The sequence below is a fragment of the Exophiala viscosa genome (genome assembly GCF_022695815.1).
Source record: "Exophiala viscosa unplaced genomic scaffold EDD37scaffold_1, whole genome shotgun sequence".
NCBI classification, from domain to species: domain Eukaryota; kingdom Fungi; phylum Ascomycota; class Eurotiomycetes; order Chaetothyriales; family Herpotrichiellaceae; genus Exophiala; species Exophiala viscosa.
In genome coordinates, this window is record NW_026944353.1 from 1,157,599 (window position 1) to 1,171,064 (window position 13,466).

Consider the following 13,466-nt stretch of genomic DNA (forward strand, 5'->3'; position numbering starts at 1 on the left):
TTCGTGGGAAGAGATCGGGAAGCAAGGCGCCTCAAGGCCTGGCCGAGGAAAGGTGTCTGAGCAGGCATTTTGTTGGTGCTGAAGATGATGAAAGTTGATGATAAATTGTTTGGCCAGCTTTAAGATCGCAATAGAATTCGCGGCTGCGGAGCGGGAATTCGAACATGCGGAGAATTGCATTACACCTTCCCAGCGTAACAAACAACAGTACCAATAGTACAGAACGTTCGAACATCACATAAGCTCCAAGCTGATTATCATTATATGGGAAGGGCCTCTATAAGACCATCACTATGCAGTACCCAGCATATTATATATTCTCACAGATTCCAAGCTCAAACAACGCCGCGCCATGTAGGATAAAGTACACATTTGGGTATCATAAATTTCTCCAAAAATCATCCTAGAAATTTCTCTAGATGGTCTCTGATGCTTAGCCACCAATTTTCCTGTTGCTTCATCCGAGTAACCTCTTTCATACCGCGAATCGTCTCTACCGGTCGTTGAGACTCAATTTGGGCCTCACTGAAGAAACCGCCATGGAGACCATAGCTCACTCGTTGGATCAAATGGATTCGAGCGACGATGGTCTTCATGTCCCTGGCATCGATGATCCAAAGCTCGCTCACGGCATCGGGGCGGCATTCACCATTTGCATCGAGCTGAGACTCGTCGAATACATATGTCAACAACCAACCGTCATCTTCATGCGTTCCGTCGCGACGAGCGACGAAGCGTGGCTCCTGGGCAAACCATCCAGGAGGCAGAGTGAAGATGCTAATCGGATCTTCGCTAGTGCTGCATCCACAAATCTCTTGAATGGAACGGTTATCCACACATCCAGTGATTGGTAGTAGTGAAGGATCTTTTTGCCCACGCTTGATCAGTGTCTCAACGTCCATCTTAACGAGGCAGTCAATTTTGGCTACTCTTCCAAGAGCAGCGCTGAATGAGCCTTCTGAGGTAGAACACCCGTAGATGTATTTGGCCTCACTCATTGCTCTGTCCTCCCGAACGCTCGGAAATTCGAAAGGAATCGAACTTAGGGCAAATTGGTAGTTGATGCGGTGTACCTTCGGATCGTCCATGCGGAATTGATAGTAGTACAAACGGCATTGATCCTCTTCGTCTGTTCTGTCAATCGAAATTGGCTGCGGTGCAGCAATGTTGCCGGCATTGAAAACGACGGAAGCGGACGTCAATCGACACGCCAACATGTTGACGTTCGTGGTTTTTAGCTGGCCAGACTTCTTATCCATCACCTGATCGTCCCAGGTGTTGGCAGTATGGAAGATGCAGCAAGCCTTGGTTTCGAACCACTGAGTTTGTTGTGGCCAGTGTCGTGGAAAGACGCCGAAGCGAGATTTGGAAGTAGGGTCATAAGCCACCACGGGCTTGTTCTTGGCCAGATTCAGCGGATCGAGCGACAGGGGCAGATCCATGATAACAGTATGGTTCAGAGACACACCAAAGTCATGCATCATTTTGGCAGATGATATGCCTGGGATGGGAGCGTTGAGCAGCCTTGTCGGTCTGTTGAGTGGTGTGGACGGCACGGCAGGTGGGTGAGTAGCCGGAACAATCGAGTAGTGTACATACGGAGGTGCGAATGTCGAATGGAAGAGTACCAGCTCTCCCGTTTTCGGATCGATTCGAGGATGCGCTGTCGTCCACTCTTTCATAAATCCGATGAGCCCGTTTCCACCAAATCCTGAGCCTTGCTCACCTCCTAGCTCGCCTTCGGCTCGTTTACCGTTGTACCAGCCTACAGTCTCCAATCCTGGAAGCGCTACGCGCATGGGTGGTCCAGATTCGCAGGTTGCGAGTGCTCTTCCGTCATGAAACACTATTCCTGTGTTTGCAACACTGATTTTCTTGATGGATTGTACTGAACCTGGTAGTCGTGACAAGATGACGAGGAAAATCGTGCGGAAAACGAGGAGAATAATTTTGTATAGGGAAGATAGAGGATTGACCAATGTTGCTATACTGGGCAATATCGGAGTGCGCAGGTGTTTCGATGTCACTGTCGAAAGAAAGACGTCCGTTAAGATGTACTGGTTGACGAATTCGGGTTGTACACCATGAGCGGTCCGCGTGAACGCAACGCCACTGAGCATGCCATCACCGTCAAACCAGTGTGCATCTCTCCCCAAGTCCTCGTTCGATACCGGATTGCCTCCATTCCTTATGTATTCACCGCCAATCAGCTCTTCTGGTATTGTCCCCGAGTATGTGCACGGTGTTAGGGGAATAGTCTTGTGTACGGGTGCGAAGTTGCCGCTGAGGTATGGATGTGGATGGCTTGTTTCGCCCTCTCGAGCATTAGAAATGGGCTTCATCTCTGGTGAGCTGGTTATGACCGGCTGTTCACAAGCATCGGACGACTCGCTTGATTTCAATTCCCCGTTGTAACGCAGGGAGTACCCACATCAAGGTCCAGACGTCTTCAAGCAAGATTCGGGGTAGCCATAGCCATATATTCAACAAAAGGGACAGAACTCGTGGCCTGGGACCATGGCACGGCAAGGTCAGAGACGGGATAGCTTGCCGACGTTCGGGTTCTCGGGAGTGCTAGAGGTCAAGCATGCATTCAAACTATAGTATCAGACTGTTGCAGAGGCAAAACAAACTCACATAGCCGCGGACATAGGTATGAAAGCGTTAACACATGATGGAGACTGCATGATGTAGCCCATGACACCAACATTTTTAGGCTTTAGGGGGGAGCCCAAGAGTTTGCCATGCCATGATGTCGTTTCAATCAATGAGGAGAAAACGACGACACAGACGAACTTGCAATGTCGTCACTTTTGCTGGTGGAAACGATAGAGGCCAAAAAAAGAAGGTCGACCGAGATGACTCTCTGGCCGCTTTTAACAGGATCATTCTTTCCCAGCCTCGTCGGATCTCAATTAATCAATTCCTTGTGGCTTGATCTGTTGAGATCTTCAGCGCGTCATTGACTCTGGGAAGCATCGGATAATTCCTTACCTACACTCAACCATCCTTTCTTTCCATGGCATATTTTCCCTGCAAGCACTTTTCCCTGCAAGCACACGGCAACGTTCTTTTGCGTCTTCGCGGTCTCGTAGCTCTTGGATCGTTCGTTTCACATTACTATGGCCCCTAGCACATGCATTTGTTGATTCGTCTGTCTGTGAATGCAACGGGATATCTTGACGGAAAAAGATTCCCAACCTTGTTGACCTGATGTACGACTATGCGCTTGTGTATGTGTCTCCCCCGTCTTTGCAGAGGCCGTTATTTCGCAGATATTGACGTTCTTGGAATATAGCCATGTCGTCTTCACCATCCCTTGGGCAATAGCCTTATCTATAATATTGGGTCCTTTGTTGACTCGACGGGATGTATACAAGATCTGCTTCTTGCAGTTGATTGCCGTCTCATACACTATCCCATGGTATGCTTGACTAATCATTTTTGACCGTATGAGGTGTTGACCCATTTGCAGGGACTCCTACCTAATCAGGACCAAAGTTTGGTGTATGGTACCTGTGCGCATATCTGCTTTTCAGCCTGCTGATCTTCCAAAGCATACCCGCCAGATGTCATTATAGGGCCGACTCTTCTCGACATCCCTGCAGAAGAAGTTTTCTTCTTCGTGATTCAGACATACATTGTAGGTGACATTGCTCTCTTCCAGCTCATATGATCTCTAATTCTACTCAGACCACTTGTTTGCAAATCCTGCTTAGTAAATCAGTGGTCACGGCAACATACCTACATAATGAGGCCGACCCTCAAGATGCGGTTGGCAGATCGCTTCGACCTTGGAAGTATGCGGGCCAAGTCATTTTCACCTTATGTTCTGTGGTGCCGCTATTCTTTGGAGGTGGCCATGCTCAAGGAACATATATGAGGCTTATCATTGCCTGGGCTTCGCCTGTGCTGCTGATGCTGTGGATATTCGCATACCAGCTGCTTCTTACGTTACCGTGGACCACAACACTGTTACCAATTGCTGCGCCAACACTCTATCTCTGGATTGTCGACACGATCGCTCTACATCGGGGTACATGGAGCATCGAGTTGGGAACCAAACTCGGAATCCATGTATGGCCGCATCTTGAGATTGAAGAGGCCGTGTTCTTTCTCATTACCAACATGCTGATTGTGTGGGGATCAACGGCCTTCGACAACGCCATGGCAATTCTCGACGCCTTCCCAGCACACTTTCCCGTTGTCCCAGGGATGCCTTCGCCAATACTGCTTCTTAAAGGTTTGTTCATGTCGACTGCCAAGTATGACAGTGCGCGCTTAGCCGGCCTAAACACTGCATTAACAGTACTTGCAAAGAAGAGTCGGTCATTCTATCTCGCATCTGGTGTCTTTTCAGGCCGCTTGAGGATCGATCTCATTCTGCTCTACGCTTTCTGCAGAGTGGCAGATGATCTTATCGACGATGCGCCATCCGCGAAAGAAGCTGATATGTGGGTGAAGCACTTTTCCCATTTTCTAGACACGGTCTTCTCTTCCAAGTGCGATCGAGAAAACGTCGACCAGGCTCTAGCCCCATTTCCGGCAGAAGCACGTTCGATCCTCGTGCTGCTACCATCAGATAAACTGAAGTCAGCGCCTCTTTACTCGCTCTTGGACGGCTTCCGGATAGATCAACGATTCTTCAGCGAAGGTTCGAACGAAAATCCACCTATCAAGACGTTTGCCGATCTCGAGCGATATGCATCGTGCGTAGCGGCCACGATTGGAGAGTTGTGCCTTTGTCTTATCTATCAACACGATCCCGACCAGGCTGCGAGCGCAGACACAAAACGAAAATGTCTCACGGCTGGCGCAGAAATGGGACGAGCATTACAGTACATCAACATCGTGCGCGATGTCAACACAGACGCAAGAGTCGGAAGATGCTACATCCCGAAAGAATGGTTTCACCAGTCGGCCCTCTCTTCACCAGAGGCCGAGGAGAAGGAGATCCTGCGCCATCGCAAAAGAATACTCGAGATCTCATTCAAGATGTATGCCGAAAATAGGGATGCTATCGAGGATCTTCCCCTGTACGCCCGCAGCGGCATTCGTGTCGCAGTGGAAAGCTACATGGAGATAGGGAGAGTCATGCGGGAGCGCATGCAACAAGGCAAAGCTCTGGACTTTGTTGGTGGTGGTAAGAGTGGCCGGGCAAGCGTGCCCAAGAGCAGGAGAATCTGGGTAGGATGGAAGACGATGGCGGGATGGAGAGGATCAGCCTGATGCACTTATTGATAGATAGACTACCCTTATTGGTGTTCCTGAAGTATTGTCGGCAGGGAACGGCAGGGCACCCCTTTTAGCCGATCGATCCCCTCACAGCCTGCCGTCGTCATGCGGGGGAGGTTGATCACTTGTGATCTCAAAAGCCGGCGAGAAAGGATTTCTTGCTCACAAAAAGTGATCTCTTGCCGACCTCTTCCAGAATATTGTAGCCATGGTGTTTGTCAATATTGATGTGTTCCTGCATCGACATACGTCCCAAGGCTCTGGTTTGGCCGAAGCCGATGTCAGGCAGGATGCCACTAACCGCTAAGAAAAGTGATGGTGTCATGGACTTTTGCATCGGACCAAAAAAGTATCAGCCATGTGATTTTCTCGACTCTCTGCCCATTTACTGGGATTCAGCATTCAGGAAAGGTCTACCAAAGATATGAACAAGCCTAGGAGTGCCGTGATTGTTGGTAAGTCAATAAGCCCTCGTCTGGGGCAAGCTTTGGGTTGCAGAGACTGACGGAAGCGCAGGCGCAGGTGCTGGAGGCATCGCAAGTGCGGCGCGCCTTGCAAAGGCCGGCTTTCGCGTCACGGTTATTGAGAAGAATGATTTCACCGGCGGACGTTGCAGCTTAATACACAGAGGTGGACATCGATTCGATCAAGGACCTTCGCTGCTTCTCCTCCCCGACCTCTTCCAAGAAGTCTTTACCGATCTCGACACGTCGCTGGAAGCCGAAGGTATCGAACTGCTAAAATGCGAGCCCAACTACAACGTCTGGTTCGGAGATGGCGAATGCGTTGAACTTTCCACCGACGTGGCCAGAATGAAGAAGACAATAGAACGCTGGGAAGGGAAGGATGGCTTTGCGAGATATCTCGCATGGATGCAGGAGGCTCACACTCACTACGAGGCAAGCATCGTCCACGTGCTGAAGAAGAACTTTACATCCTATTGGGCACTGGGGAGGCCGAGTTTCCTGCCATACCTCTTAGCATTGCACCCGTTTGAAAGCATATGGCGCCGTGCATCGAAATACTTCATGACGGAACGATTGCGACGGGCTTTCACGTTCGGCAGCATGTATATGGGCATGAGTCCTTTCGAAGCACCCGGAACGTACAGTTTGCTACAGTATACGGAATTGGCCGAGGGTATTTGGTAAGATTGAGCCCGGTTTTGCGACAAACCCATCTGACTGTCCTCAATAGGTATCCGAGGGGTGGTTTTCAAAAAGTCCTTGAAGCATTGACCAAAGTGGGTGAACGCCTGGGCGTTGAGTACAGGCTTTCGACTTCGGTTAGGCAAGTCAACGTGGACAATTACTCGGGACGCGCGACCGGTGTGACGCTGGCTTCCGGGGAAATCATCAACGCCGACATTGTTCTTGTCAATTCCGACCTCGTTTACGCCTATAACGAGCTGTTGCCTTCCTCGAAGAAGGCTGTATCGCTTTCTAAGAAGCCCGCGTCGTGCTCTAGCATTTCGTTTTACTGTGAGTGGACTGTTCGGCCTTAAAAAACATTACTGATGACGACAGGGTCAATGGACAAGGTCATCCCTGAACTGCACACACATAATGTGTTCCTTGCGGACGAGTTCAAGGAAAGCTTTGATGATATCTTCAAGCGCCAACAGATACCCACCGAACCATCCTTCTACGTCAACGTGCCGTCGCGCGTGGATCCCAGCGCAGCTCCCAATGGTAGGGACACTATTGTGGTGCTAGTGCCCTGTGGTCATCTACTGGAGAACCAGGCCGATCGGGGGCTGAACCCACAAAACGCACAAGAGTGGGAGAACATGGTTACGCGAGCTCGCAACGCCATCTTCGAAACTATACGCCTACGTACGGGTGCCGATATCGCGTCACATGTGGTCGATGAAGATATCAATACTCCAGCGACATGGAAGGAAAAGTTCAATCTCGACAAAGGTGCTATACTAGGACTGAGTCACTCGTTCTTCAACGTTCTCAGTTTTCGCCCACGCACGAAGCACGACGAAATCTCAAATTTGTACTTCGTTGGTGCAAGCACACACCCTGGGACTGGCGTGCCGATTGTGCTCGCGGGCAGCAAACTCACCACGGGACAAATCCTTGATGATCTACGGCTGCCACGGCCTTGGACTGCAGGCGGCCATAAGAGGAGGATTGTTAGCAGCCTCGACAAGTTGGGAAGGCCGCCATTGGATTTGCTGCCATTTGCTCTCATCCTTTTTGCAGCTTTGTTGTACTGGCTTGTTGTGGTTGCTTAGGCACATTGCATGTGGTAACGGATACTCATAGACCTTCTAGAACAGCGCTACTGCTTAATTGAATCATTACTCTGTGCTTTTTCACTTTACTTTACACATGCTGCGAGTCCCATAGCAACTGTGGCGTCCAGATACGCCACACATCGCAAAGCGGCAAGTTGACCAGCATCCATTCTCCAGCGAGTGTTCTCATGACATAGTCAAATGTTGAGATCGACTTCGGCCCGAGTTGGCGAAAAGTCGTGACTTCAGATTTTCTGTGAACTTTGTCGATCCCCAAGACGAATCTCCGGGTCGATGTATCGGCCTGGTGGGACTCGCGGAATTTCAAATCATTGAGCGACGAAGCCTGCTCCATGAGAGCGTTCGCCTGAGCAAAGCAAAGCTAGGACTCATCCCAGACATGGTTTGTGGAATATCATGCTCATCTTGGACTGACACGAGCCGACCAGATCCGAGTCAAGAAAAATGTATGACATCTCAAACCTTCCTTTTCAACGTCTCATGAAAACCGGATACCATGGAAAAGCTAAGTCGGACAAGCTTTAATGCTTGTATGATCTGCTGCAAGGATGTTTCCGGCCCATGCGTCCTGGTGACATCAACACTTTACATACAGATGGACCAGACGACGAAACATCATGGCAACAGCAGCTGTTCGCGTGACTGACCAACAATCGCGCGTGGGAATTGGAGAGTTCCGTTTTTTGTCCTTGCTGTTTGCCAGCATTACCCACTGCGCGGATGCACAGGTAAGTGAGTGAAAGACTGGCTTTTCGGGTATGGTTGCATCTATGATGATGAGTGCATCGTCCATCGACTTGAGGACGACGTCACCTTATGCCCTCCTTTTGTGCCTCCAGTCATGCTCCGTGTACAAGTACCTTATCGATTAAGCACCGTCGTGTGCAGATGATGTTTCCACGAATCTGAGCTCATATCAGACCAGCCCTACGATTTCATTTCGGCCTGGATACTCATCCTTATCAGTCGAAGAAAGACAGTCAATCCAAGTCACCGCCCGCCATAGCCTTAGCTACCGCCGTCAACATGGGCGGCAATCAAGCTCTTCAGGCCAATGGCTTCACCAACACGGTGTCCACGAATAACCACATTACCGTTCGTGGTAGCGACTGGTATTTTGCCGTCTGTGCTGTGATGGCCTTTACCACTTTGGTTTTCATGGGCCTATCCTTCCGCAAGTCCAGATCGCAACGGCTATTCCACTATATCACAGCCGCCATCACCCTTGTCGCCTCCATTGCGTACTTCTGCATGGGCTCCAATCTTGGCTGGACCGCCATCCAGGTGGAATTCGAGCGCAGCAATCCAAAGGAAGCTGGCAACATGCGACAGATCTTCTATGTCCGATACATTGATTGGTTCATCACTACGCCTCTCCTGCTTACAGATTTGTTGTTGACCTGTGGTCTCCCAACGCCTACCATCCTTTATGTCATTCTGATGAACGAGATCATGATCGTTACTGGTCTCGTGGGCGCGCTTGTCAAGAGCTCCTACAAGTGGGGTAAGTCAAGTTCACCAATATTGTTCCTATGATGAATCCTTGTTGTTCCCCGGGCAGTGAGCAAGATCTGACTCTAACGCGCTCAACTATGTAGGATTTTACACGTTCGGTTGCGTCGCGTTCTTGTTCGTCGCGTACTCCGTGGTCTTCGAGGGTCGTGCCTACGCTCGCATCCTTGGTCCGGATATCCTCAAGACCTACACTATGTGCGGTGTTTGGACCATCTTCCTGTGGTGTTTGTACCCAATTGCCTGGGGCTTGAGTGAAGGTGGCAACGTCATTCCGAGCGACTCAGAGGCTATCTTCTATGGTATCCTTGACTTGCTTGCTAAGCGTGAGAATTCTTCTTCGGTGAGGTTGGAACATACGCTGACGAGGTGGACAGCTGGTTTCGGTGCTCTTCTCATCTGGGGTCATCGCAATATTGAGGTCGAACGTCTTGGTCTTCACATTCGCGACCCTGAAACCACTCCTAGTCCATTCAGAGAGAAGAAATCCGTTAATGTCGCCTCGAATGGTGTGACTAATGGCCACAATAGCACTGGTGCCGGTCAGGACTCTAGCACCGTATAGATGCAGTCTATGAAGCAACCCATTGTACGTCGAACCAGGTTGGAGTCATGTGCTCTTCCACCGTCTTCATGACGATTGAACCATCTGGTATTGTTATACGATTCAGGGTCATGTGTAATCTTAAGGGGTTGTGGTGGTAGTTATATTGGATGAAAGGATCATGAAGCACTATGATGCGGATGGTACGAGTTAATATGTACAACATCTTAGAGGAAGAAAGACTTTCATGTTGCGTTCAGATAATATTTGTATTGAGATTTGAGAAGATCTGACTTCCCAGTCATAACGATTCGTTCATCCGTGATTGCTACTTTCTGCTGTAGTGTAACGCGGATAACAGGGACCATAGTAGTGGCTCCTACTGCACGTTTTCGAACCGTTGAGACTCTTGAGACAGGACACAGGTGGTATGGAGTGACAAACGTCTCTTGACAGCTTTTCCGAATTGTAGCAGCCACAAAACTCGGAAGGTGGCGATAAAGTTTCGACTTTCCTTCTGTGACCAAACAAATTCGCACTCTCAAATTGAGTTCACAAGAACTGCAATCGTGCTCACTTATCGCTTTTGTCCAAAGTGCTTGCATGGTGGAGAGGAGGAAATTACGCGGTTGAAAGACTGAGTAAGTTTAATCTTTCTCCAAGATGAACCCTTGATCAACGATCCACATCGTCATTTGCGATGCTGTGGAGACTCTGGAGAGACGACGGAAGAGGTTACGCTTTCTTATCATGGAGGAATCATGGCTGAGACTGTTCGCACTACCGAGGAGCGTGTTGCCGGGCTACACCGATTGTCACTACGAGACTCGCATCTACGAGCCCACCCCATTCGAAAACAGCTGCAGCTAGGCCAATACAGAACACCAACATCGGAAGGACAGTCAATGGTTCAGTAAGCCTGAGTGATCAGATTGCAGAGTCCAGAGTCCAGACAACTTTCAGGATAAAGTACCGTTGCCTGTGCGTACATCTAACGAGATTGAGAATCACCGCGGATCATCAGCATTTTCACTTTTGCAGTCAATGCAGCAACGTGGTCTGGATAACGAAAAGATTTCCTATCCGCTCTGGGTCCAGAAGCACGAAAGCGCCGCAAAGCACAACTTATGGAGGACCCGGGGGACAGATTTGATGATTTGTCGCACCGTGCGAAATCATATTCAACCCACCTCAACCATCTCGCTGGGAGCGATGGTTCATGCCTATGACCTTTTGGACTGTGCGCCGTCGAATATAAGCACAGACTATACTATGTTATATGTCCATAATCACTTTCAATGTCCCCACATGAAATTATGGTACCCCATTGCCCTGATAAGAGAGTCGCGGGCTTTTTCGTGAGCATAGAAGAACACCTCACTTGATGTCTTCTGGCTTTAACGGTCACGACAAACGGGGTTCCGCTTGCGATGCTAGAGCAAGCGACTAAAATGGTCAGGCGCGTGGCATATTGCAAATCTTGACAGACGTACTCTCTGCGACAAACCATTGACACTCTAATGGGTACCTGCTTGGGGAACGTGCGATGCACCGTGACCCGATCAGAGATTCGGAACCAAGCAATTCGTTATGAGTGAATTTTGTGAGCAACACCAGCGGTAAATGAAACGAAGCACACCATGCTGGTCGGCTCTTGATGAGATTGACAGAAGTGACACTGGTGGCTTCTTTCACGAACGGGTCCAAGGTCATCTTGACGTTAAGAACACCTGCAGAGAAGTCAATGCGCTTAAGGGCCGAACCGAGAGTGGCAGCAGATGGCAAGCTCTAATTCGAAGGGAAGTTTCCCAGGACGCACTCGCATATTTCCTTTCATCTGGCAGGGGCCGAAAGTGGTCGGTTTCTCAAGGAGATTTTGCACCAATAGATAACGGATCGCATTTGATTTTGGCTTCTTCAATTCAGCAAACAAGAAGCCACTGGAGGAGCTTGCAACACCGAGTGTCCCGCTAAAGGACCTGGGTTTCGCGCGTTCCTAGGCTAGCTCGACCTCCACGACCAGGCTTGACACCCTTAGCGGGCTGTCGGGAAATTTGGCATGATTGGCATTGGCTGGCAGGCCGGAGACAGGCCAGGAACAGGCCCAGAGATCAGTCAACAACCACTCAGAATCGTGCGTTTCATCTGGTGCCACTTTCGCTACTCTCCCCACGATCAACGAGGCTATATCCCGGCCTAATCAGTCACACGAGCCAGTCGATGTTCGTCAATTTGTCGCTGTCGACACCGGCGCCTTGCTCAAGCTCGACCTAGGACTGCAAGCAATTTGCTTTGCTCATGCGACCTTGCTATCGCTGCCGGACCAACTGCTCCACTGTTATCAAACGCTTGCCTCCGACCTCCCACACCATGATCCGCCTTTCCAGCCGGCGCATATACACCTGCGCATGCCCGTGTACCTCTTCGTGGCTTGCTTCCTTCCCTCTTGCCTCTGATACTGCCGCCAGATAGCATTTTACTATCGTCCGAGTCGCTGAGCTCCCTCTCAGTCGTTCCATCATTCACTTCAACTTGAGCAGTGCTCACTCGACCGGCCTTGTGCAAAGCCAACCACCAATTACAGTTGTTCTCGATTGTCTGGTCGCATCACAGGGCGCGCACAGAGATCTGCAACGATCCGATTTAACGGTGTTGCGACAGTCGCAAGACACCAGGATATGCGAATGATCGCATAACAAACTCTTCTATCACCTTTAAAACCACCACAAATCCCTTATCAATATGCGCCTGATCACCGCTATCGCCACATTTCTGCTGGCTCTGACAGTAGCCGCGTCTGGCTCCTGGTCTTCGGAGGAATGGGGGACGACCACCATAACACTTACATCCTCTATGTCAAAGACCTTGACCATCACCAAGACGTTGGCATTCGCGAATGCGACCACAAGTAGCAGCACCTATTCTTCTCAGTATACTGGGTGGAATGCTACGGCAACCACTATCAACAAGGCTACGTTAACAACAGCCTCGGCGAGTTACTACTCTGCCAGTCCTTCAATCGCTTCGGTGACTGCCACTGGTGCAGGAAGTGTGCAAGAAGTCAACCTTGCCGTGGCTGCTCTTGCCGGTGCTGCTGCCATGTTCTGGGCCTCGTCATGACCAAACTCATCCTGACCACCTCTCGACAAGCGAAACTCAGCTTCCAGTCGACCAGCTTTCTTTGAATTGACTGAGTCAATTCCTCCACGACTTGAGCACTAGTTTGCTCTCTTTGCGGCTTATTTTCTTTCGATTTTGCGCATTATACCCTTGTCTGTGAATCTCTGGAAGAGCTGCAAAGCTGTGGACATTTGACCGCAGCCGGTCTATCGTACAATGTGCTCCAATAGGAATTCCGAATACTCCTTGCCGCTTGGGCGCATATGAGTCGGAGAGGCTAGAGGGCCTGTTGATGCTATGCATGTACGTTTGTGTTTGGAGTGTCACGAAGGGGTCATTAGGGGAGTGTTGGGGAGCTTACGGATCATACTTTGAACGACCGATACCAGGAATCTTGTACAAGTAGAGCGTTCAAGCGAGTCAAGTTGTATGAAAGATATCTGTCGTGCTGCATTGTGTCCAGAATCGTACTTCTAATGTAAGGAGCTGTCTCATGCCACGATTGCATATATTGCAATTGACCCTGGTAGCTTGACGAGTCCTAGCACTTACACTCTAATAGCTTGATGATCGTTCATGAACGCGATGGTGGAATACCTGGACTTGACATCGTGTGGCATATATGGATGGCATAATCAACCTGGGGTCGCTGCCAGGCACACGCGACACTTTTCCCCATTTTTCTTCGACGCGTCTCGTTCTTGCCGATCAACGTCACACGCCTCAATAGCCGCAGCTTCTTGTTGCCTTGCACTGTTCATATCTCATCACGTCCTCGATATCCAG

General features: G+C 49.9%; 5 protein-coding genes across 5 annotated transcripts; 4 read left to right on the forward strand and 1 right to left on the reverse strand.

The window, feature by feature from the left end:
* Window positions 1-233: 233 nt before the first annotated feature.
* On the reverse strand, window positions 234-2,487 carry EDD37DRAFT_20415 (carotenoid cleavage dioxygenase). The gene has a single exon (XM_062810211.1). It carries the CDS (start codon window positions 2,340-2,342, stop codon window positions 399-401), a length of 1,944 nt encoding a protein of 647 aa, XP_062674672.1. The 5' UTR covers window positions 2,343-2,487; the 3' UTR covers window positions 234-398.
* A 407-nt stretch (window positions 2,488-2,894) lies between these two features.
* Window positions 2,895-5,410, forward strand: EDD37DRAFT_615228 (phytoene synthase). Its single transcript, XM_062815583.1, has 5 exons — window positions 2,895-3,233; window positions 3,299-3,424; window positions 3,476-3,507; window positions 3,558-3,643; window positions 3,694-5,410. Exons 1-5 carry the CDS (start codon window positions 3,214-3,216, stop codon window positions 5,227-5,229), a joined length of 1,800 nt encoding a protein of 599 aa, XP_062674673.1. The 5' UTR covers window positions 2,895-3,213; the 3' UTR covers window positions 5,230-5,410.
* EDD37DRAFT_615231 (phytoene dehydrogenase) lies at window positions 5,411-7,573 on the forward strand. The gene is made up of 4 exons (XM_062815584.1): window positions 5,411-5,690; window positions 5,752-6,382; window positions 6,433-6,716; window positions 6,762-7,573. Exons 1-4 carry the CDS (start codon window positions 5,660-5,662, stop codon window positions 7,478-7,480), a joined length of 1,665 nt encoding a protein of 554 aa, XP_062674674.1. The 5' UTR covers window positions 5,411-5,659; the 3' UTR covers window positions 7,481-7,573.
* A 548-nt stretch (window positions 7,574-8,121) lies between these two features.
* On the forward strand, window positions 8,122-9,817 carry EDD37DRAFT_615233 (uncharacterized protein). Its single transcript, XM_062815585.1, has 3 exons — window positions 8,122-9,008; window positions 9,103-9,342; window positions 9,394-9,817. Exons 1-3 carry the CDS (start codon window positions 8,531-8,533, stop codon window positions 9,579-9,581), a joined length of 906 nt encoding a protein of 301 aa, XP_062674675.1. The 5' UTR covers window positions 8,122-8,530; the 3' UTR covers window positions 9,582-9,817.
* Window positions 9,818-12,159: 2,342 nt separating this feature from the next.
* EDD37DRAFT_20559 (uncharacterized protein) lies at window positions 12,160-12,718 on the forward strand. Its single transcript, XM_062810223.1, has one exon. The coding sequence runs from the start codon at window positions 12,303-12,305 to the stop codon at window positions 12,678-12,680; it is 378 nt and encodes a 125-aa protein (XP_062674676.1). The 5' UTR covers window positions 12,160-12,302; the 3' UTR covers window positions 12,681-12,718.
* The last annotated feature ends 748 nt before the right edge of the window (window positions 12,719-13,466 follow it).